General features: G+C 55.8%; 3 protein-coding genes across 3 annotated transcripts in view; all 3 read right to left on the minus strand.

Annotated features, from left to right (window-relative positions):
* SSC5D (scavenger receptor cysteine rich family member with 5 domains) overlaps positions 1-15,104 on the minus strand; it is a 19,832-nt gene extending 4,728 nt beyond the window's left edge. The window contains exons 1-13 of the mRNA XM_003802922.3: positions 15,080-15,104; positions 14,558-14,584; positions 13,931-14,239; positions 13,585-13,698; positions 13,295-13,408; positions 12,624-12,932; positions 11,809-12,126; positions 11,086-11,262; positions 10,147-10,464; positions 7,927-8,535; positions 7,536-7,850; positions 7,150-7,317; positions 764-925 (exon numbers count right to left, since the gene is read on the minus strand). Of these exons, the coding sequence (XP_003802970.1) occupies positions 764-925; positions 7,150-7,317; positions 7,536-7,850; positions 7,927-8,535; positions 10,147-10,464; positions 11,086-11,262; positions 11,809-12,126; positions 12,624-12,932; positions 13,295-13,408; positions 13,585-13,698; positions 13,931-14,239; positions 14,558-14,584; positions 15,080-15,104 (2,965 nt within the window). The remainder of the gene's footprint in view (positions 1-763; positions 926-7,149; positions 7,318-7,535; positions 7,851-7,926; positions 8,536-10,146; positions 10,465-11,085; positions 11,263-11,808; positions 12,127-12,623; positions 12,933-13,294; positions 13,409-13,584; positions 13,699-13,930; positions 14,240-14,557; positions 14,585-15,079) is intronic.
* A 991-nt stretch (positions 15,105-16,095) lies between these two features.
* Positions 16,096-18,337, minus strand: NAT14 (N-acetyltransferase 14 (putative)). Its single transcript, XM_003802898.3, has 3 exons — positions 18,313-18,337; positions 17,813-17,932; positions 16,096-17,253 (listed from the first exon to the last, which is right to left on the minus strand). Exons 2-3 carry the CDS (start codon positions 17,882-17,884, stop codon positions 16,705-16,707), a joined length of 621 nt encoding a protein of 206 aa, XP_003802946.1. The 5' UTR covers positions 17,885-17,932; positions 18,313-18,337; the 3' UTR covers positions 16,096-16,704.
* Positions 18,338-19,128: 791 nt separating this feature from the next.
* On the minus strand, positions 19,129-23,383 carry ZNF628 (zinc finger protein 628). The gene has a single exon (XM_012813443.2). The coding sequence runs from the start codon at positions 22,415-22,417 to the stop codon at positions 19,232-19,234; it is 3,186 nt and encodes a 1,061-aa protein (XP_012668897.1). The 5' UTR covers positions 22,418-23,383; the 3' UTR covers positions 19,129-19,231.
* Between the last annotated feature and the right edge of the window lie 779 nt (positions 23,384-24,162).

The following is a 24,162-nucleotide window of genomic DNA, read 5'->3' on the forward strand; positions in this document are numbered from 1 at the left end:
GTCACAAAGGGGGAAAGAGTAGAACAAGGAGTTCAATCTATAACTGACCACAAACCATCAAGTGAGGTAATTCACTACCTTTGCACCAGCCTGCAGCCTATAACTACACTTCACCTCTCTAAATACCACTAGGTGGTTTTCATCAAACAGCTAATACCCAGTGGGAGGCTGTCTCCCTACATCCTCACACACGCTTGGTATTATCTACCTTTCTTATCCTTTTCCATGCTTGTTATTGCTTTCATTTGCATTTCCTGGTTTCTGATGCATTTTCTACATAAAATTGACCATTTGGGCTTCCCTTTCTGTGAAGCACCCAGTTTGTATCCTTTTCTCCCTCTTATTCAGGGTTTCCTATCATTTTCTTATTTGTCAGAATCATTTGTGTGGTATAGATTAGGGCTTCTCAACTTCAGCACATTTGGGCATTTGGAGTCCAATGATGCTTTGCCACCAGGGCATAGCCGATGTCCTGTAGGGCATTTAATGCCATCCTGGGCCTCTGCCCATTAGGTGCCAAGAGGTGGCCTCTCTGTTTCCAATAAGGACAATCTGAAATGTCTTCAGACATTGCCAAATGCCCCTTGGGGGCTAAATCACTCTGACTTGGGGACCACCAGCCTGTATCACAACTATGTTTTCAAATATATCTCTGTTGGGTGTTTCTGGAGTAAGAGTTGGGTCAGCACTAGGGGTTTGGAGTCCATCTCTCTACCCTACCACACACATTCCCCCAGTCCCTTCATCCAGCCACATGCCTCACCTGTGTCCCCATAGAACCGTGGGGCTGGAAGAGGGCTTCCTTGACTCCTGGTGGTGCCAGTGGCATGGGTGAGTGGTTTGCCTGTGGTGGGGAACCCCTTGACAAGGCCCCTTCCCATAGATTTGTCCCACATCCAGGGAGGCTTGTAACCATCTTTGTCACCTTGAGAGATACAGAAAAGAGGCCTGAGTCTTCAACTTCCCCTCTTGGACAACTCTCCCTCCTGCTCCCCTGGGCCCCAGCCCTGGTTCAAATGCCATCCTGTCCAACTGGACTGTCACTTCAGCCTTCTCCCTGATCTCTCAGCCACCTTTACTATTCAGTTGGGATGCTCTTAGGTACCAATAACAGAAAGTCTGACTAAACTAGCTCATAAAATAAGGGCATTTAGGCTCAGCGCCCGTAGCACAGTGGTTACAGTGCCGGCCACATGAACCAAGGCTGGTGGGTTCAAACCCGGCCCAGGCCAGCTAAACAACAATGACAACTACAACAAAATAACAGCCGGGCATTGTGGTGAGCACCTGTGGTCCCAGCTGCTTGGGAGGCTGAGGCTAGAGAATCACTTAAGCCCAAGAGTTTGAGGTTGCTGTGAGCTGTGACACCATTGTAGACTGAGGGTGACATAGTGAGACTCTGTCTCAAAAAAAATTAAAAAAGGGGGCATTTATTATTTCAATTCCGTGAGGCCCCTGCCCTAGTGGAAGGAAAAAAACACATATCTTTATTAGCTCCCTAGAACATTTCTATATTACTATTTTTCCTATTTTGGAGGCCAAATACAGTTGGATAATCTTTGTGTGACAATAATTTTATATAACATAGATTTATAATATGTACCATATATACACTTATACCATTTTATTTAGGAACAATAGAAAGACAATCCTGTCTTCTAGCTTGGTTGATCATAAAGCTTACTTTCACAAAAGCTTTTTTTTTTTTTTTTGAGTCTCACTCTGTCCACCCTGGGTAGTGCCATGGTGTCATAGCTCACAGCAACCTCAAACTCTAGGGCTCAAGTGATCCTCTTGCCTCAGCCTCCCAAGTAGCTGGGACCACAGGTGCCTGCCACAATGCCCAGATAGTTTTTCTATTTTTAGTAGAGACTGGGTCTAGCTCTTACTCAGGCTGGTCTCAAACTCCTGAACTTAAGCAGTCCGCCCACATCAACCTCCCAGAGTGTTAGGATTATAGGTGTGAGCCACTGCACCCAGCCCACAACAGCTTTCTTGAGATATGATTTACACAACATGAATTCTGCCAACTTGAAATGTGCAGTTCAGCGGTTTTTAGTATATTCACAAGGCTGTGCGACCATCACCACAATTGAAATTAAAAACATTGTCATCACCCCAACAAAACACTCCATACCCATTACTGTGATCATTCTGACTCACCTGAATGTATTCCAACTTTCTCTGTGACCCTGCCCCCCATACTGACCTTTGAGGCCTCTTTCTAATACAAAAGTCTACCCCTGCCTCAACTTTTCTGTGAATCTCCACTGTCCTTGTTGCAAAGTCCACATGCCTGACCCTCCTTCACAGACTGCCCCTGCCCTCCTTCTGGTATCCTCTCTTACCACTGTGTCATCCACACAATGCTCTGCCCACATGGAACCCCTAACCTAAAGTATTCATATTGAGCTTTGCAAACCTCAGAGCCTTTGCTTGTGCTGTTACCACCACCTGGAACTCCCTTCCCAACCTTTTCCTTGAGAGGTCCCAAAGGGGCCTCTCAAAATATTTTCTCCTTCTGCATACAAAGTCAGGCAGAAGGCTCAGCGCCTGTGGCTCGGGCGGCTAAGGCACCAGCCACATACACCTAAGGTGGTGGGTTCGAATCCCCAGCCAGGCCCACCAAACAACGATGGCTGCAACCAAAAGATGGCCAGGCGCTGTGGTGGGCGCCTGTAGTCCCAGCTACTTGGGAGGCTGAGGCAGGACACTCGCTTGAGCCCAGGAGTTGGAGGTTGCTGTGAATGATGCCACAGCACTCTACCCAGGGGGACATCTTGAGGCTCCGTCTCAAAAAAAAAAAAAAAAACAAAGTCAGGCAGAAGAAGGACAGTGTCCAAGACCTCAGGCAAGTTTATCATGGTCATCTTGAGCTCCATGGCTAGATGTCCCAATTACAAAAATCTTTTGCTCTGTCTCCTGCTAATATATTACATAGGTAAGGAGAAGTGGCTCATGCCTGTAATCCTAACACTCTGGCAGGCCAAGGTGGGTGGGTTGCCCAAGTTCAAGAGTTTGAGACCAGCCTGAGCAAGAGCAGGACCTCATTTCTAAAAACAGCCAGGTGTACTGGTGGTACCTATAGCCCCAGTTCTGTGGGAGGCTGAGACAAAAGGATTGCTTGACCCAGGAGTTAGAGGTTGTCATAGACTCTATGACACCACAGCACTCTACTGAGGGCAACAAAGTAAGACTCTGTCTCAAAAAAAAAGAACACAAATGGATGGCCTCATCTAAGAGGGGATAGAGAAGGCCTCATTGGGATATGCCCTTTGAACCAAATCCTAAAGGATGAATAAAAACTCACCAGGGACAAATGGGTAAGAGTTGGAAGGATCTGTACCCAGATCTCATCTGATTTTTAAAGAAGTTCAAAGGATATACAGTGAGTATATCCTTTTTTTACTCTTTTTTGTTGTTGTTGATCAACCTAATTTAAGTGTGCCACGGAAGTTTAACTGTAGGTTAAAGTGTACCATGGGATTAAAATAAAAGTTGAAAACACTGATCAAAGTCCTTAAAATCAGAGACTTTTCACAGCCACAACAAGAGAGAAAAATATTTAGAGAGGAAAGGTCAGAGAGATGCAAGCTTGCTAGCTTCAAAGATGGACAAAAGAGTGAGCTAAGGAATGAAGGCAGCCTCTAGAAGCTGGGAAACCAAGATCAAGGATTCTTCGAGTCTTCAGAAGGAAGCAGTTCTGCTGACACCTGGACCTTAGCCAAACGATGCCCATGTCTGACCTCTGACCTACAAAACTGCAAAATAAATATGTGTTGTTTTAAGCCACTAAATTGGTGATGCTGTCATGGCAGCCATAGAAACAGTACAGGAGACCAGGTGCAGTAATTCACACCTGTAATCCTAGCACTCTGGGAGGCTAAGGCAGGTGGATTGCTTGAGCTCAGGAGAGAGACTCTGGTCTCTAAAATAATAGCTGGGCTTTTTTGTGAGTACCTGTAATCCCAGCTAGTTGGGAGGCTGAGGCAAGAAAATCACTTGAGCCCAAGAGTTTGAGGTTGCTGTGAGCTATGATGCTACAGCACTCTACTGAGGGTGACAAAGTAAAACTGTTTCTCAAGAAAAAAAAAAAATCTAAGCTTGGTGCCTGTGGCTGAAGTGGCTAAGGCACCAGCCACATATATCTAAGGTGGCAGGTTCGAATCCAGCCCAGGCCCGCCAAAACAACGACAGCTGCAACTAAAAAATAGCTAGGCATTGTGGGGCACCTGTGGTCCCAGCTACTTGGGAGGCTGAGGCAGGAGACTCGCTTGAGCCCAGAAGTTGGAGGTTGCTGTGAGCTGTGATGCCACAGCACTCTACCCAGGGGGACAGCTTGAGGCTCTGTCTGAAAGAAAAAAAGAAAGAAAGAAAGAAAAGAAAAGAAATCTAGCAGAGATTGATGGCACCAGTGCAGATTTCTGGCAAGATAAACTCTTCCCCATCTCTGCTCCTCTGAGAGTTCTCCTTCTGCTTGTGTCTGCTGGTGAAGTATAGGTAGTACCATCTCCCCTGTGAAGTTGTCCTTGATTACTAGAAATAATTACTCATTCCCTGGAATCCTGCAACTGTTGTTTGTTTTCAGAAAATTAGTCCAACAACCAATATTTTGTGGTTTAAAACGATTTCATACACATTTTGCAGCTTGGATTGGGACGTGAGGTCGCCCAGATGATTCTAATCCTGCTGGAGCGCACAGGTGGAACCTGATGAGGGAGTCGGACTCCAGAACTCCTGCTTCTATTTCAGCACACGTCCTTTCCAACCCAAGGAGCAAAACGTGTGTAAAATCGTTTAAAACAGTCTCCAATCATGTCTCCTGGATTTCTCTGGACTTTTACCCCATATGAAACATAGGTGTAGCAATAGGACCTATGTCACCCAGTTGTTGGATTCACGCATGCCTAGCACAAAGTAAGCCGCCGTTGAGTTTTTCCAACATCCCTGGAGTCCCATTTTTTGCTGCAGGGGGAAAAGCGGGGACTCACCGAAGCTAAGTCATTTTTCAAGGTTACACTGCTGCGGAGGACAGGAATCATGCCTGTCGTTTCTCCCATTCCCTCCCACCACTCGCACTCCTCCCCGCAAGTCTTTCTATTGTCGTTAGATCTCCCCTGCAGCGTGCAATTCTGCATTTATTTAATAGTTCTCATTTTCTGCCCCTCTCGCGTCAAAACCCGGCCGGCTCCCTTTGCCCGTCTGCACCACGAGAGGGCGCTGCTGGATAGGGAGGAAGGGCTGGTCAGCAAAGCACAAAGACTCCGGAACACTAGCGACTTTCGAGCAAGAAGCGAGGCGGGTGAAACGCACTAACTCACAACTAGAATCTACCCCCTAACCCTAAGTCACGGCGCCCTAAGGAGTCGGCCTCCTTCCGCTCTTTCCCCCAGGACAAGTCTACTCTAGAGACACACCTGCTCACCGAGTTATTACCGCGGGCGATGAACCAGCTGGCCAATCAGGAGGCGCAGGGCGCCTGTGACGTCACAAGACGCCAGGCAGATGAACGCCTGCCCCTCCCACCTGGCGGTTCTCAGCCCCCGCCACACGTGCGCATGCGCTAGAAAAAGGCGGGAATGGGCGCGAGCCGCTAGGGTCTCCTGAAAGGAGGAAGAGTTGAGAGTATTTCAAGAGGCACAGGAACCTGGGCGCAGGACGACAGAGGCAGAAACCCAGACAGCTGGAGACGGCAAGCACGACGAAAGGGTGAAACAGACGACTGCGACAAACTGCTAGGGCGACAGGCAGAGAGGGAGCTCAGAACATGAGAGCAGGACAAACACTGCCCGTTTAAGAAACAGGCGGGAGCGGCGAAGGCAGCGGCGGGAGGGAGAGACCAGGGACGGAGATGGGGGAAGGATGCAGGCTGGAGGGAAGGAAAGGGAGGGTGGACGAGAGGAGAGAGCCGTGAGAGGTGCAGGAAACAGGAGACCTTATGGGAACAAGGTAACCAAGAGACCAGAGGGGCGAGGAGACAGAGCCAGAAGTGAGGGGTCGGCGTGGGAGTGCGGTGAGGATGTGAGTGGGAGTGGGGGAACCATATGAGAGTGACCATGAAAGAAGCAGCAGGAAGGCACTGGAAAATAAGGAGAAACTGGTGATGAGGGTGAGAACGTGAAAAAAAAAAGAAAGACACCAGGAAGATGGAGAAACTGGTCATGACAAAGGGATCAAGAGATGGAGATGGCAAAAGCTGAAATACATCATGAAAGAAAAAAGCAGAAAGATATGGGAGAAAGGACAAAGAGAAAATGACTGTGAAAATGGAGCAAGGGACAGAGGTGGCGAGGTGACAAACTGAAAAAGATAAACACAGAAGGAAAGAGAAGTGATGGGAATATGAAACTGACAGTGACAGAAACAAGGAGAAAGACGGCAGAGAGAACCAGGGAATGACTATGGGGAAGGAGTAAGAAGAGACAACAGGAGGGTGAGAAATTGATTTTTTAAGAAAAAGAGGCAGGAGAAATAGTGTGTGAGAGGAGCAGACTGGACCACAGAGGCCCTGAGAGATGGGCCAGGAGAAATAGGCAGAGAAGAGGGTGCAAAGTGTGCAGGACAGGTCACGGCAGCAACATGGGGACCCCCAGCAGGTCAAAGCCCTGGGTGTGGCACCAGAGATGAAAGGAGATGCCACAGCAAGACAGAGACCCCAGAGCAGAGTGGGACAAACCTGTCTCTCTGGAGGCTGACCCAGAGGAACAGCATCAGGCCGCCCAGGGATGGGCCAGAGACAGGTGGGTAGAGGGGTCCCTGCCCTGTCTGAGCCGGGGGGAGCAGAGCAGGAGCTGCGAGAACAGTAAGGTTTCACTTCCTTTCCGGGAGTGGGGATGAAGATGATGACATGGGGACCCTTGGCCATGGGCTTGGGTCAAGAGACCAGGCTCTTGTATCAGTTTACTGCATGAGGACTGCGGAGCCTGGCCTGATCTCTTACATGGCCTCTTCTAAGCTCTGGAGAAGAGTATCACTATCAAGCCCAAGGAGGACATGCTTTTAGGATCTCTGGGACCAAGGAAAACCTGTTCAGGCTCCCTGAGACCTTGGCCAACTCATTTAGAAGGGTCTGGTCTTTCTGGAAACTTTGCAAGGAGGCAAATGGAGGTTTCTGGAGGCCCCAGTGGTCACCCTGGTCATGTGCCTCACCTGTGTCTGGCAGGCGCCATGTTGACAGGGAGGAGACTGCTGGGCGCCTGGTTGTACCCCAGGAGAGAGCATGTCCAGGTACTCCTTCCACAGTGGTCCCCTTGGCCAGGTCCTCTCCTGAGGAAGGGTCCCAGGTCCAGGGGGGATAATCATCTTCATCTGAGTAGCCTATGGAGAAAAGGGGAAAAGTGTTGACCCTATCTCCTGTCTTAGAGGTCCTGAAATCTTCTGGAATCACTCTGGGATGCCCCTGCTCTGACCCCCTCACATCCAGTTCTGTAGATTCCACCATGATGCAGTCACCTGGCCTCACCTCCACCCCTGCCTGCCCACCAACTCCATCCATTTGGCTTCTCCTCCCCACTCCCTGCCCTCATCCCCTGTACCAGTGCAGGTGAGCCCCACGTCTTCCTCGTGATCACAGTTGTGCTTCCCCCATGGTCTTGAGGGACAGTTAGTCAGCGAAGTCTCACTTCCCTTACAACCCATATCATCCAGCCAGATGGGCCCAGTCCCAGGACCATAGTGGGTTTTTCCTACTCGGGGCCGGACCTTTCCACAGCCCAGTTCCCAGCAGGCCACAGTGGCATCCCGCAGATCCCAGTTATCATCACACACTGTTCCCCAGCGTCCAGCATGCCACACTTCTAGCCGACCTGCACACCGGTTGGGTCCATCAGCCAGACGAACCCGGAACAGACCTGTGTGGATGGCCTTGGGTCAGGAGGGAGGGCCAGCCTCTCCCTTCATGCCCAATTTCTCTTTGCAGCCACTCACCTGATTTCTCAGTGGTGCTATCAGTGGGGGAAAGGGATGGTTCTTTGGGTGACTCTGGAGACCCTTCTGCTGGGAGCTCAGCAGATGGCTCCAGGGAAGCCTGAGGGATTTTCCTGATAGTGGCCTCAGAGGTCATTTCTTGGGGCCCCTGAGCAGTCAGTATTGCTGTGGTTTTAGAATTTCGTTCTTGGGGACTCTGAGAAGTCAGAATGGCAGTCCTGTGTGAGATCTGTCTGGGGGGGGTCTCAGTGGTCAGCCTTGTGGTAAACTGAGAAGTCAGCCTTCCAGATGCCTCAGCAGTCAGTGTTGTAGTGGTCCATGAGGTCAATGCTGGGGGATTTTGAGTGCCCAGTCCCCCAGCATGTTTAGTGGTTGGCATTACTGGGGGTTGAGTGGTTGGTCTCTTTGTATTTTTTGTTACCCACTTTTTAGTACTTTTAGGCATTTTCCCTGGCACCTTGGTGGTAGTTTTCTCAGGAACACTAGAGGTCAAACTTGCAGGGGGCTTGGTCACCACCTCTCCTGGGAGCCAGGCATCCTGATCTCTACCCAATCCAGGGATCCAGCTCCAACTGAAGGGGTCTGAGACAGAGTCCAGGCCAGGGGGTCCTGGAAGGTGGGTGGAGATGAAAGAGAATATGGAGACAAGATCATCCATCCAGGCCCCTCCTCTCTAGTCAGTCACCAATTTCCCATTCACCTGTCATTCATTCCTCATTCATGCCACAAATATTTACTCAGCATGTCCTATGAGCCATACACTGTGAGCCCCTGAGGACACTGTGGTAAGACAAACCTGACACTGTCCCCAATCTTCTTGGCTCTTACAGTCTAGATGTGACTGATCTCTTCCACTCCCTCACACTCAATCCCTCTTCTCCACCTCCTCAGCTTCTGCTTCAAATCAAGACCTTAATTCCTGTACCTTCTAACGAGTTTCCCTATCTCCTCATCAATTCTCACCAACAATTAGTGTGGAACCCAGATCTGACAGGCCACTCCCCAGCTTCAGTCCCTTCTGTGGGTCCCCAGGACTCTCAGGAAGGGGGAAAGGGAAGAGTTGACTATTCCATCCTTTGCATCACCAGTACATATCTTACATCTCTTTGATGAGCTTATGCATGCAATAGAGGATTAACCTTGCCCAAAGGAAGGTTTGGCCTCTTATCCCTGGCTCCTGGGCAATGACTTCCAAGCCTTTGGAATGTCATGCTTAATAAGAGATTCTTTGTCTACCTGTTGGACTTAGGCCATGCCAGATGGTCTGTGCTAACAACATGGTTTTTGGATCACCACAGAGGCAGTCGACCACATCTAAGTGACCCCCTATAAAACTCTGAACACCAAGGCTCAGGGGAACTCCCTAGTTGGCAATACTTCATGTGTGTTGTCACACATCTCTGCAGGGAGAATTAAGGGCTGTCTGCATAAGTCCACTGGAAGATGACCCTTGGAAGTTCACCCCTGGTCTTCCCTGAAGGTCTTCTCTGAATCCTGCCCCATGGGCCTTTCCCCTTGGCTGATTTTAACCTATAGACTTTCACTATAATGGACCACAACCCTGAGCATAATAGCTTCTCTGATTTCTGTGAGTCATTCCAGATAATTATTGAACCTGAGTGTGGGTCTTGTCATCCTCACATATCACACAGGTTTGCAGTGATGTTTTGTGTGTGTGTGTGCATCTCTTTCTCTCCATGACCTATGAGCTCTTGGAAGAGAAAAACCCAACACCTCATTCAGTGTCTGGCACTTATTAACAGGACTCAGTAAATGTCAGGAAATGAACAAACAAATGCATTGCCTGAGTTTGTGTTAATTGCCACTCAACTTGGCTTATTTCTTTCTGCCAGGGCCCTGTCTGCTTGCTTCCTTCCATCTCAGGAAGGATAAAGCTCCCTTCTTTGTGGGAGACATCCTTGATTCCTGGAAGGAGGAAGAAGGTTCTCAGTGTTAGAATTCCAGCTCTGCCACGTTGTTGCTGTCTGACCTCAGACAATTTATTTAACTTCTCTGTGCCTCAGCTTCTTCATCAGTAAAATGAGTATAACATCCACCAACCTAGACTTATGTGGTTTGAATGCAGTCACCTGTGCCATAACACCCAGCACAGGGGTGGGACTTAGGAGACATTCAATCCATGTTAGTGTCAACATTAGTTACTGTTTCCTCCTCTAGGATGCCCCCCCTGGAGCCAGCAGATGGCTAGGGCCTTCTTACCAGTGCAGGTGACCCCAACGTCCTCATTGTGAGCACAGTTGTGCTTCCCCCAGAGAGCAGCAGGGCAGTCAGACAGCGAAGACTCCGTCCCCACGCAGCCCACATCATCTAGCCAGATGGGCCCTGCACCCCAGCCAAAGCGACCAGCAGCAGGGTCTGGCTGACGTGGTCCACCGCAGCCCAGCTCCCAGCAGACCACAGCTGAGTCCCGCATGTCCCAGCTATCATCACACACTGTCCCCCAGCGCCCATCGTGCCACACCTCCAGCCGACCTGAGCACCTGCTGGGCCCAGCCACCAAGCGCAGCTGTGGGGACCCTGGGATAGAAGAGACCCAAAGAATTGAAAGCCAGGAAACCCGTGCAACCCCCTGACTCACTCTCTCTGCCTCCTGATCAGCCCTAGTGCTTCTGCATGTGGCCCTGCATGCCATTAGCCACCCTCTCAGGAACTGTGGATAACAAACTATCTTTTTAGTGGCCATCTCTCCTGATCTTTTGGCCCCACCATACCTGAGTGATAATTAAACCTATAGTTTAAAACAACAGCCTCATTGATCCAGTCCTTTCAGTACTAATGGGATGGAAGCAGGCAAAACTACTTATCCCAGAGGCTCCAGAAAGAAACAGTATTCTTGAGTGGGGCTATTACCTGGAGCTGGCCAGAGTACTCTGTGAAGTACCGGAAAGCCACACCATGTGCCTCAGGAATAGAGTAGATCTCAGCCTCCCTTTCCTTTCTCCTTCCCAGAGCCAGCTACAGAATTTTCTAGCTCCAGAAAATAAAGAGCAGCTGGACCCTTTGTTTGAGATATGTCAGCACAGCCTTAAACCAAGCAGCATGTCCTTCAGACTGTGGGCTCCCCATGACAAACTCAGAGCTGGGAGGAAGAAACAGAAGCCAGGACCCTGTTTTCTTGCAAGACAGAAAAGGACTCACCAACTTCTGGTCCAGGCTCCCAAGGGGCAGTAGGAGAGGCTGGAGGGGGTGAAATGCCAGCTGTCCCTAGGGCTTGGCTCACCGTGGGGGACAGGGGCATGGAAGCCGCTTGCCTGGATGTTGAGGTGTTGCTGTCCACTGCAGGAGCGGTGGGAGGGACATAGCCAAGGGGCATTCCTGGCAGGGGGAGAAGTATGACCACCAGACAGACCCAGCCTTCCCTGACCTGGGGGTAGGAGGGTGGGAATGGGAGGGAAGAGAGACTAGAGAGAGCAGAAAGTGGAGGTAGCTTGGGGGTGACAGAGAAGAGGGGAGGTTGCCTTACAGAGGAGAAGTTTGGCTCCTGCTGGGGTGATGAAGTGGGGCCTAGAAGGGCTTCTCTGGGTGATGAGGCTCAATCTCTTACTTTTCCACTTAGGACTATCTGGTGCAGGGCAGGGTGTTGAGCAGCTTCCCTAACCTCTACACACAGCATCCCAGCAGCTCCCTATCCCCAACAACTGCAACAACCAAAATATGTCTCCAAACATCACCTAATGTCCCCCTGGGAGGCAAAGTCGCCCCAAATGGAGAGCCCAGATGGAGGATGAGTTTTCACAAAGGAGGAGAAAACAGGGAACACGGGAAGCTTGTCTAAAGGGACTAAAGGACACAGAGGAACATCCCCTTTCTCAAACCTCCACTCCAGGTGCCACCATGCCTGCCCCCCCCCATGCCCCTCACCATCACACACGGCTCCAGCATCCTCCCGGTGGTGACAGTCATGCTGGCCCCAGGTCCTAGATGGGCAGAATCGCAGGGCTGTCTCGTTTCCACGACACCGAAGATCATCCAGGATGATGGGTCCAGACCCTTCACCAAAGAAGGCACCCCCAGGGGCAGCCAGTGCCCTCCCACAGCCCAGCTCTCGGCAGGCCACTGCAGCATCTCGGAGGTCCCAGGCATCGTCACACACTGACCCCCAGCGCCCACTGTGCCAGACCTCCAGGCGGCCAGCACAGCCGTGGGGGCCATCGGCCAGTCGCAGCCTAGGGGCTGGGCCTGGACAGGGGGAGAGGGAGGACAGAGCACCAAGAAGCTGCAGTGGATGAGCAGGGACTGAGCTACAAGCACAGGATGTTAGGATGATGGGATGGGCCTAAGTTAAGCACAGGGCAGGAGTCATTCCCAAGACAATGCTGGAAAGTAGACATTCAGCTTCAGTTGACAAATGAGAAAAAAAGGCTCCAAGAGGGCAAGTCACTGGCTCAGAGTCCAGCTCAGGTGCACCCCCGGGCCCCAGCCTCCCACCCGTGGATCCACCTCCCAGGCCCATCTCCCCTTACCCCTCATCCCCCAACTCTCGGCTGTGGCTTCCCAGGTCCCATAAGGAAGGATTTCCAAACATCAGCACCATGGTCATTTGGGTATACATCACTCTTTTTCAGAGGTTGATGCAGGGTGGGCAGCCAAGTCCAGTGCAGCACCCACCAGTGGCACCCCCAATTGTAAGAAGCAAGGAAGGAGGAGGTTGTTGGGTCCCAGGCAGCCCAACGTACCGGTGCAGACCAGCCCAGCATCCTCACTGTGGTCACAATTGCTGCGGCCCCAGGGGCTCCGGGGACAGTCCCGGAGAGCTTGCTCTCCTCCTCCACACCCCACATCATCCATCCACACTGGCCCTGAGCCTGGCCCAAACCTGGCACCCCCAGGGGCGGCCAGCGCCCCCCCGCAGCCCAGCTCCCGGCAAGCCACAGCGGCATCGCGAAGGTCCCAGCCGTCGTCACACACGGTGCCCCAGCGCCCGCCGTGCCAGACCTCCAGGCGGCCCGCACAGCCATGGGGGCCTGAGACCAGGCGCAGCCGCTCTGGGGGGTGGGTAGGGAAGGAGGGGTAGTGCAGCTGGTGAGAGGCAGATTCAAATACTCCTTCCTTGGTTTTCACCTGGGGAAACTGAGGCCCAGAGTGGGCAGGGGCCTGAGATCTGCCTGCCCTTTAAGAGAAGAGAGCCAGGACCTGAGAAGGGCAGGATGCTGGGTGTCCTGAGGGCTGGGGCAGGATATAGAAGAGGTCCAGGCCTGACTTTCTGAATCCCCAGGGAGCAATGTGGTGAAGGCTGGGATCTTTCCAGAGCCCCAAGTTAAGAAGAGGACATTCCTGGGTTCCCTGTCTGACTGGTCCTGGGGTCTCAGAACATCTACATTTGAGAGCTGGAGGATGCTGAAAGTACCTTGGCGGGGGGATCCAGAAGTCAGCAGAGGGGCCCGTGTGGACTTGGCCTGCTTGGGTGGCCGGGGGGTCTTCTTCCGGGAGCTATTCTGGGGGCTCCCTGCTGGGTGGGGTGCTGGGAGAGAAGACAGCCAGAAGTTAAGAGCTCATCCTTCCTCCCACCTGGGGAGGCCAGGTCTAAAGTGATGGAGGACTCGCAGGTTGTGAAGGACACAGTGCAACCATCTGTCCTGGGAGTCTCCCTCTCCCCATGGCTGATGCAGGGTGGGCAGCTGAGTCCTCTGGGCTCACCAGGAGTCACAGGGGGCTCCTCTGAGGTGAGGCTCAGCTCCCCAGACAGCCCTAGCCACGAATCCCCATCCAGCGTGGAAGCAGGATTGTCCCTCGAATTTGCTACCCGCTGACCTATAGAAGAGAACAGGAGCTATGAGGGGGGTCAGGGGAACAGAATGGTCATTTGGGCCCTGGGAGAGGCACAGGGCTAGGATGCAGGAGCTCTGAGTGGTTGTAAGTTGGAGGTCCCAGAAGGAGGGCATCAGAGGCAGGGGATCCGTGGATTTACTGGATCTATGGTCTTTGAGGCCCTAGGTCATCTTCAAAGGAGCTGCCCCCAAAGAAGGGGTGAGGATCACCTCACCTGCACAGACGACACCTGCATCCTCTTCATGGGAGCAGATATGGGCCTTCCAGCCCCGGTGGGGGCAGAAGCCCAGCTGCCCCTCGCTGCCCCGGCAGGCCAGCTCGCTGAGCCACACCAGCCCCGTGCCCTCCCCGAAGAAGGCGCCCCCAGGGGCGGCCAGCGCCCCCCCACAGCCTAGCTGCCGGCAAGCCACAGCAGCATCACGGAGGTCCCAGCCGTCGTCACACACGGTGCCCCAGCGCCCGCCATGCCAGACCTCCAGGCGGCCAGCACACCCATGGGGGCCGTCAGCCAGGCGCAGCCGCTCTGGGGGCATAGAAAAGAATGTGATCATATGGCCCTCCCCAAGGCCAGGGTAACAGTAGGAGCTGGGGGCTATCCAGTATGGTGCCATGGAGAGGCCACCATGCTGGCCACTGAACCCGGGACCCAGGACTCCCAGGTGCTCAGAGAGATGTGACATGACCAGATACCTGGGGGATTCTAGCAGGGAACAGTGGCTAAAGGCATAGTCATAGTGGAATGGGGGGTGACAAGGGACCCAGCAGGAGGGTGAGGCCAGGCCAGAGGAGGGCACATGGTGGCTGGGAGATGCCAGACCAGAGGAGTATCTGGGATACTTACCAACAGCCTGGATCCCCACTAGAGCTGCTGGAAGGGAGGTTGGAGGGTGGGACAGAGTGAGGAACAGGCCCAAAGTGGGTCCCTTCTCCAGTGCAGGACCCAAGACACACACACAGAATTCTCACACCTCTGAACCAGAAACCTTACAGCTGGGAAGGACCCTGGGCAGAGTCTGAGTATGACACAGGTCCTAGGATGGGTGGGGCTCCAGATGCCTGATCCCTGAAGTCAGGGCTGGGACAGGGCCTTTGTGTTCCCACTGGGATTTGGCCAAAGGTCAGATGGCTAGGGACCCCACAGGGGTCAGGGGGTAAGGGGTGCAGGTCTGGTGCTTCTTCCAGGGTTAAGCTGAATGTGCAGAAGGCTGGGTCCCTGAGGGGTCAGTCAGGGGCAGCCAGATGTCAAGATATCCCAGAGCACAAGGAACTGGGTCAGGAAGTCTGAGCCCCTAAATTGGATAAGCTAAGGGGTTGGAAGTAGAGGCCTAGGGTCCTGAGTCCCCAAGAAGAAGGGATCACTCACCAAGGAGGCAGGCCAAGACCCTCATGTTTGCAGAGTCCAGGGAAAGGCCAGGGTGAAAGGGGCCAAGCAGGAGTGAGAGAAGGCGCCCGAGAGGGAGGAAGGGAGGGAGGGAAATGCCTCGCCTGCCGGAGGCGCCCAGGGCCCAGGACTGAGGAGGAGCAGGCAGGGACTGGATCCTTTGCCAGAAGGAAGAGAGAGGCTGTAGGGAGGCAGCAGGGGACAGGAGGGGGAGGGGGCTGGCCAGTGGCTGAGGCTGGGGAGGAAGGGGGTGGCAGGCAGGAGGGAGGGTGTCCAACTGCAAACACCCACACAGAAGGCGGCCAGGCAGGATCCAGACAGCTGAGCAAAGTACTGTGCTCACAGATGCTTAGGGGGTGGCAAGCCACAGGGAAGGGTCAGGACAAGGGTAGGGGGCCCACCTCCTGCCTCCTCTCTTGTCTGGCCAGGAAAGCCTGGTCAGATCACTGCTGGGGTTAGGGACTGAGAAGACCTGGGGTGGTTGATGCAGCAGCAAGACAGCTTACAGCCAGACACCAGGAGGGACTTCCTGGGTTAGGATAAGAGACTGCAAAGCGGCTTTCTCCATTCCTCTCCTTACTGGAGGATGTGAATGGGAAGCTCCAGTTCCCCCATCTGAGGGGGAAGTGGTTGAACTTCACTGTATCCAGAGGGAACTGGGGTAGGGGGATGGGAAGCCCAAGGGTCAAGGCTTGGGAGTAGGAAGGGGCTCTATACACGCCCCCCCCCCCCCCGCCCAACACACACACTCCCTCCACACCAGACAGCTGCCAGGCGGAAAAAATTCGGTAATGGGGAGTGTGACTCAGAGGGCTGGCAGGGCCTGGGGCTGCCCGAGCTCACTGCCTCCCTTTCTCCCAGTCCAGCAACCCCCCCCCCCAACAATTAATGTCAACTTGGGGAAAGGAGGAGCCAGACAGCCGGCAGGAATCAGAAGTCAGAGACAGACTGGAAAAGGCATCAGAGATGAGACCGGCACACAGCAGTTCCAGGCTTTATTAACAGTGTAAAAATCCAGACAGATGTGCAGAGAGGGACAGGGCTGCCCCTCTCTGCTCCCAACCCTCCCAGAGAGGCCCAGGCCCAGTAGCCCACCCCCTAGCTGTCTTTATGTGGTCAACCTAGACCCCTCCAAGGACAAGCATCCAACCTGCTCCAGTCCCAAGGAGGCTGTGTCCTCTTAGGGATCCCCCTGTGCAAGTCCTAACTCAGCCTCTTTGCTCTCCCCAAATCCTCTCCCAGGCCTGATGCACAGACAGCACAGCCCCTGCAGACAGACAGGGGGTTTCTCAGTGCAGGAAGAATGTGAGGTAGGGTACTGGGCAGGCTGACATCTGGTGGGCCCCCAACAGCCATGAAGGGAAAAGGGATTCAATCCACTTTGCAGAAGTTCAAACACTACAGACTGCACACTTCGGAAGGACAGAGACCAGGTTCCTGCCCTCTGTAGGTCTCAGTTCTGGGCCATAGCTGGGCTGGGGATTGACCACAAGGGGGGCTGTGAGAGTGCCTGGCATGCTGCCTGCTCATCAGAAGCTGGCTTCCCTTCCAGAGGGCTGTGGGGAAAAGGACACACCTTTTCCTAGCTCAGTGGTCCCACTGCTCACTCATAGGTCTTTGCTGAACTCTCTCACCAACATGTAGCCCATGCAACCCCAGCCTCCCTCAGCTTGGTAACCACAGCCCTCCAGCATCCCTGCCACCCCCCAAGCGGCCACAGCCACTGGGACCACAAGCCGGGCCCGGGGCTCACCCATCCCCCCAGCCCAGGCTCGAGCCTGGGACTCCGCAAAGGCCAGCAGCCTCCTGCCCACGCCCCTGCGGCGGTGCCAGCGAGAGACTGACAGGCGAGTGACCCGGACCCCCTCTCCCATGTTCGTCCCAGGGGCCAAAGCCAGGACCCCACACACATCACCAGAGCCAAGCACAGCTACCCAGGGGCCCCCCAGGCCACCTGGTGGCGGCAGAGAGCCCCACCGGGCCCGCAGGCCCAGCTTCACAGCCACCACGGCCAGGAACACAGGCAGGAGGAGGGCCAGGGCGAAGGAGGCCAGAATGAAGCGCAAGCCACTGCTGGCTGCTGCCAGGAGAAGCAGGGCTGGCGGCCGTGTCAGAGCATGGAGGGCCACACGGTTGTCCGTGTCCTTCACGCCAGCCTGTGGGCAGAAGGGGGTTCCTCGGCCACCCATTCCCTTAGGGCCCCTGCCCGGGGGATGGAGGGCCTCCCAAGTGGGAAGAAAAGCAGCATGAGCTGTGGTCACCAGTCTGACGGTGAATGAAGGAGTTAGGAGCTGTGGGGTCATCAAATTCAGTGGACATGCCACAGTGAGGCATCAGGAACATGACTCTTGAAGGGTGAAGGGACAGGAACAGGACAGGGAAGTGTCACAGGCTGGATTGAGAGCCTGTTGGAAAGGGCAGGACCAAGCTAAAGCTCCAAGCCGTACTGTGAAGAGATGGGGTGGGACCCAGCAGATTGGAGACAGTAGACCAAGGAGGGGCTGGGGCTGTGGTCCCTGCTGCTGCAGATCTGGCCCCTAGGTGGCTAAGGCTCAGGGAGGGTGAAGCATTAGAGAAGTGGCTGAGCAGGTAAGTAGCTTAGGAGAAGATCCCACCCCGGGGGGTCTAACTAGCTGGGTGTGTGGAAGGAAAGGGCTGAAACACTTAGAATGCCCCAACACGACCACCCCAGGCTCGCTGAGCCCTACTGCTCACCTTCAACATCTCTAGCACCAGAGGCTTCTCATCTTCCCTCATCTCTCGCACCGACAAGTGGCTGGGGGCCATGGCAGCCCCCGCCCCGCCCCCCAAAAGGGAGCTGGCGTGGTGCACCTGCTGAAAACAAGTAGGTCAGTGTCAGGTGGGCAATTCTGTTCTCAAGGGCCCCCAATGGGTGGAGAGCAGCAGCAGTTCCCAAATCAGGACGATTAGGACCCTCGAGACACCCAAGAGAAGGATGTGGAGCCCTATCCCCGCACCCAGCGACCATTTTTATGTTTCTGGGAATGCCCCCTCCCAGGAGCTGTTCAGCTAGCCACCCGCCCCTAAATGAGCCGAGGACGCCAACATAAGGTGGCACCGGGCTCGCCTCAGCGCGGGCTATCCCGGCGGTTCACAAGCCCCCCTCCCCACAGCACACACTTTGTTCCCCCCTCCGCGTCCCTGGAGCCCCCTCCCCTGCAGGCGTCCCTCCCCCGCGTCACAGGGGCGAGGACCTGCCAAACCCTCTGCGGGTGGCTTTGATCCTTTAACACGATGCGGGGAGCAGGGTCTAGAAGGGGTCGCCGGCGGAAGTGACGCGAAGACTCGTGCGCGGGATGAGAGCAGGGCGGCGCCTGCTGTCGCCCATAGCAACTGTTGCCATAGTTCCCGGCTGAAAACTGGGTGGAGAACAGTCCCAGGCGGGGACTTGTGACCCTGCTGAGGGGTTAGAGGGGGTGACCTAAAGGAGATACCTAGAGAAGAAACTATGGGGAAAAATGTGAACAGACGCTGGCGGGGCGGGGGCAAGGCTGCGGGATGGACTCGGCGGGCGCCGAGCGGCGCTCACCGAGACTGCGGAGGGTTAGCGCAGGCTACCTGCGTGACGTCCCCCAATTGCTAAGCACTCTAAGGGGAGGTGGGGGCGGAGATGAGAAGAAGGCTCCTCCTTGGCGCCCACTTAGTATACTGAACCCGCGAACACCACACTCCTCCTCCCTGTGGACCCCACCCCAGGCCGCGCGGGCCCGGGCTTGCAGTGGACATCGGGACGAGACTCTCCCCCTACCCGTTTTTCAGAGGTGGAGAGGGATGAGGTGACTTACAGGAAACAAGTGGCAGAACCTGGATTCTAATTCCAACACCTCCCCACTGTTGGAACCCTTGCATCCTCCCCTTTTTTTAAAGGGCAGGAAACAGCCCCACACGGGAGTAGCAGCAGAACTAGTCATCCGAATTGGGCCCTCTCCCGACTCCCAGCAAGGGTTATGACTCCGCCATCGCCTCCCTGTGCCCCGCCCAACCGCCCCCATGAGAACACCACAAAAGAGTGGAGATTCTGGATGTTTATTAGCAAGCACGGCCTGCAGCCCCCCTCACCCCCACGGCTGACAGAGGTCTCTGAGCCTGGCAGGAAGATAACAGCAACTCTACTCAAAACGTGTGCACCAGCTGGACTGCAGGCAGAGTCTGAACAATCTGGATAGAGGGCAGACCCTGCGGGGTCATGACACCAGGGCCAGCTCCAGCGGGGACCACTTGTACCATCTGGGAGGTGGGAGCAGCTGGGAGTCCCGCAGGGACAGAGGCTGGGCAGGGTGGTGTTGGAGTCACAAGCTGCAGCGTGGCGGCGCCTCCCCCCACGCTGTTCTCCAGCAGCTCGGTGGCTGGGCTGCTGCGGATGATGAGGAGTTTCTGTCCTGGCGGGCCAGGGGCAGGTGCCTCGCTGAGCCCCGAGGGTAGAGTTTCTACCTCCTGCACACAGAGCCTGGTCTGCTCCCCATCAGCCCCGCTGAGCACCAGCACACTCTGCAAACCTTCATCCGTCTGCACTGTCTCAAAAAGGACATCCTGGACCACACCAGTGCTGGCCTCACCATCCCCCACCGCCCCGGGTCCGGGCCCGGTGAGCAACTCCTCAGTTGCCCCACTCTGAACAACCAGCAGGCTGGGGGTCTCAGCAGTCACAGTTCCCCCGCTGGAATTGGAGAGCTGGCCCGTGACAGGCTGGAGCTGGACCGCGGCCACTTCCTGGGTCGGCTGGAGCTGGACCGCAGTCACTTCCTGTGCCGGCTGAAGCTGGACCGTGGTCACTTCTTGCGCCGGCTGGAGCTGGACCGTGGTCACTTCGGGGGCTGGCCGTAGGGCCTGGAGCTGAACCCCACTCACTTCCTGCTGCCCTGCCTCCACACCCGCTACATTCTGCAGAACAATGAGGCTCTGCCCGCCCCCGCTGGCCCCTGTGCTGCCCCCTCCCTGCACCCCCAGCCCTCCAGGGCCTGGCAGCCAGAGGACCCCTGTCCCCTGACCCGCTTTCCCCACAGCCTGCGACCCCTGCTTTGCACGGCCGCCCCCACCCCCGGCACTGGCACCGGAGGAAGGCAGCAGAATAAGTTTGGGAGGTGCCGGTGGGGGTGGAGGGGCAGGGGGCTGGACACTGCTGGGGATCAGCTGGAGGCCCTGGGCTGTCTGCACCAAGAGGAACGTCTGGGAGTTGGAGGCTGCTGGGCCCAAGGTTGGGGCCTGGGCTATGCTCCCAGCCACCTCCAAGGAGAGGGTGGCCTGCAGGTGGGGGAGAACGTGCACATCTTGGGTGGCTGGAGGGGCCGGGGCAACGGCCAGAGGAGCAGAGGGCTGGGGGCCTGGAGCGGGGGCTGTGGTGCTGGGGGGCGTGTTGGCCGGGGCGTGTGTCCTCAGGTGCCGCTGCAGATAGGCGGCCATAACGAAGCCCCGACCACAGATCGGGCAGGCAAAGGGACGCTCAGCCGAGTGGGTGCGCTGGTGCAGCAGCAGGTTGGAGGAATGGGTGAAGGTCTTGGGGCAGAGCGGGCAGCGGAAGGGGCGCTCGCCTGTGTGCACGCGCTGGTGCTGCCGCAGGTTGGAGGTCTGGGCGAAGCTCTTGCCACAGACGCCGCAGGCATGGGGCCGCTCGCCTGTGTGCACATGGCGGTGGCGCCGCAGGCACGATGTGTTGCGGAAGGCCTTGCCGCACTCCCCACAGGCATAGGGCCGCTCGCCCGAGTGCAGCCGCAGGTGGTACTGGTAGTGCGACGACCACTTGAAAGTGAGGCCACACTGGCCGCAGGTGAAGGCACGCAGGCCAGTGTGCACGCGCTGGTGGATGGCCAGCAAGGAGGAGCGCTTGAAGGCCTTGCCGCACTCACCGCACTGGTAAGGCCGTTCGCCCGTGTGGTCCCGCAGGTGGTAGCGCAGCCCGGAGGAGCCCTTGAAGGCCTTGCCGCACTCGGCACATTTGTAGGGTCTCTCTGTAGAAGCAGGGGCTGGCAGGGGCGGTGGGGGCGCGGGGGCAGCCGGTGCCAGTGGCTCCTGGGGGCAGGTGACCTCGGCGACCTCAGCCTGAGGGGGTGGGCGCCCGGCTGCCGCCTCTTCCACGTGGCACTGCTGGTGCGCCAGGAGGCTGGCAAGCTGCGGGAAGGAGCCATCGCAGCTGCCGCAGCGGAACGCCTGCCCGCCTGCCGGCCCGTGGCTATGCTGATGGCGGGAGAGGCCCGCCACAGTCCGGAAGGACTTCCCGCAGGGGAGGCAAGCAAAACCAGGGGCAGGAGTGGCGGTGGCAGGAGGGAGCTGGGTCAGAGAGGATGGCGGGGGATCGGACTTAGGCGTCTCAGCGGGTGCGTCCTGGGGCAGCGGCGCCACCTCTGACCCGGGGCATGGCTGGTGCTCCACCAGCAGCTCCTCGCTCCCGAAGCCCTGCTCGCAGCCATCACAGCGATACACCAGCTCTACGGTAGTCTCGGCAGCGGCCAAGAAGAGCTCGGGCACCACGGGAGGAGGTGGAGGTGGGGGCGGTGGGGCTGGGGGCGCAGGCGGGCTGTGCGGCTGGAGATGCCGCTGCAGGTAGGCATCTGGGACCAGGACCTTGCCGCCAGTGCAGGGCTCGCACTGAGGCGGCGGAGGGGCGGAGGGGGCGGGAACCTGGGCGGGGACCGCGCCGTGGGTGCGCTGGTGCAGCAGCAGGTTGGAGGAGTGGGTGAAGGTCTTGGGGCAGAGCGGGCAGCGGAAGGGGCGCTCGCCCGTGTGTACACGCTGATGCTGCCGCAAGTTCGTGCTTTGCGTGAAGCTCTTGCCGCACACGCCACAAGTGTAGGGCCGCTCGCCCGTGTGCACATGGCGGTGGCGCCGTAGGCTGGACGAGTTCTTGAAGGCCTTGGGGCAGTCTGGGCACGGGTAGGGCCGCTCGCCTGTGTGCTGCCGCAGGTGGTACTGGTAGTGCGACGACCACTTGAAGGCCAGGCCGCACTGGCCACAGGTGAAGGCCCGCAGGCCAGTGTGCACGCTGCGGTGGATCTGCAGCAGGGAGGAGCGCTTGAAGGCCTTAGGGCAGTCGGGGCACTGGTAGGGCCGCTCGCCTGTGTGGCCCCGCTGGTGGTAGAGCAAGGCCGAGGAACCCTTGAAGGCCTTTGGGCAATCTGGGCACTTGTAGGGCCGCTCGCCCGTGTGCGTGCGCTGGTGATGCAGGAGTCGAGATGACCACCGGAATGACTTGCCACACTCCCCACATTCATACTGGGCCGCTGGGGCAGGGGCCGCGGGGCCGGGCTTCTCCCCAGCCCCCTCAGCAGTGGAGGCAGGCGCCATGTCTGTGTGGGAGCCGACCATCACACCTGGCAGGGGGATTCTCGGTCAGGGGCGGTCAGGCCAGGCCCTCTCCTCACCCCCACACCAAGTCACCCAACCCCAAACCCTTTAAGGGGCAGAGGCCACCTCCCCAGGTCACCCATTCTGCAGGGACCTCCCTTAGGGTTAGAGTTTCCAACCATCCAGGTTTGCTCCAGACTGAGGGGGTATCCAAGATGTGAGACTTTCCAGTCTAAAACAGAAACTTCTCAGCAAATTGGGACACATTGGTCACCCTCCTTAGGAAGCTGGTCATCTTCTCCAGGAGGCTGGACAGGTCTGAGGAGGCTGAGTGAGATCTTTAAGAGGCCAGCCACTGCCTGTAGGACTATGACAGGCAGTGTTCTGAAAGGGACAGGCAGGAGATCTCTATAACACCCTGACTTCATTCCTTCCCAATGTTCCTTTGAAGACCCTGTCCTCATCCCCACACCCACTGCCTGCCATGGTTTCTTCCCCTCACTCTGAAACTTTACACTCTAAAGCCACTTCTTGATCTGAGCCCTGAGTATCTCCCTCCTTATCTCTGAACAGCCTTCTAGTTCATACCCTCTCCTGCCCAAACTCCTCAGTTCCCTAGGCTCCCCCCATCTGCCATCCATGAGGGCTCTACACCCTCCAGTCTATCCAAGTCCTCACCCAGCATAAATGCTAAAGGCAGCCATTACAGTCTCTACCCTGAGCATGCCTGGCTTGGGTCTCACAGGCCCCTCACTGTAGCCGTCCATGGCTGAAACTACACTTTCATGGTTCATGCTCCCCCAGGTGACTACTTGGCACGTTTCTTTTCTCCTCAGACCTCCAGTTCCTCCTTTCCCTTTGTGCTCTTAGCAGGTAACCCTCCCATTGAGGAGAAAATAAAACCAATCAGAAGGGAATGCTTTCACATTCCAAACATTATCCCAGTGTCCTCCTTCCCAGGGGGACAAGTGATAATGCCTGGAAACATTCTTGTCTGACAGTCAACTAGAAAGGCAGGTGCTAATGGCACCTGGTGAGTGGAGGCCAGGGATGCTTCTCAACATCGTACAATGCACAGGACGGCCCCCACAACAAAGAATGGTCAACTGATGTTGGCAATGCTAAGGTGGAAACACCTTGTGCTATCCCTTCCCACCTGCCTAGCCCTGTTCCCAGTGTCTGTCTTCTCACCACACCCTCATTTTTTTCCAGACCATTCCCACCAGTGTACCTGCAGCTACATCTCCCTTCTTTTTACAAAAACAACAGCTCTTCACTTCATGCCCCTCCAGCTATGGGCTTCTCTCCACCATGCAACAAAACAACTCAGCTGGGTCAACCTGCCCTTCCCATCCCAAACTGCTTCAGTCACCCTACCCGTGGCCTCCATGTCGTTTAGTCCACAATGGCTTGCTTACTCACTCTCTTTAACCCACCTCCCCTTAGCTACAATGAGTGTAGCCACCTCATTGTCCTTGTCTACCACCACCCTTTCTCAGTCTGCAGTCTGATTCCTGCTCAGCACCCTAACTTCTGAACATGGGAGACAAGTCTTGTTCACTGTTGTACCCTATATCCCAGCTTATAAAAACATCTGGCAAAGTACCGAGTAAACATATTCTGAGCGAATGAAAGCTAGGCATCCCATCTGGACAAGCTGCAAGAATTTTCTTTTAAAAAGATGAGTGTTGGCTCGGCGCCTGTGGCTCAAGCAGCTAAGGCGCCAGCCCCATACACTTGAGCTGGCGGGTTTCAATCCAGCCAGG

The sequence above is a fragment of the Otolemur garnettii genome, unplaced genomic scaffold (assembly GCF_000181295.1).
Source record: "Otolemur garnettii isolate 467f Iridium unplaced genomic scaffold, OtoGar3 scaffold00264, whole genome shotgun sequence".
In the NCBI taxonomy this organism is placed as follows: Eukaryota; Metazoa; Chordata; class Mammalia; order Primates; family Galagidae; genus Otolemur; species Otolemur garnettii.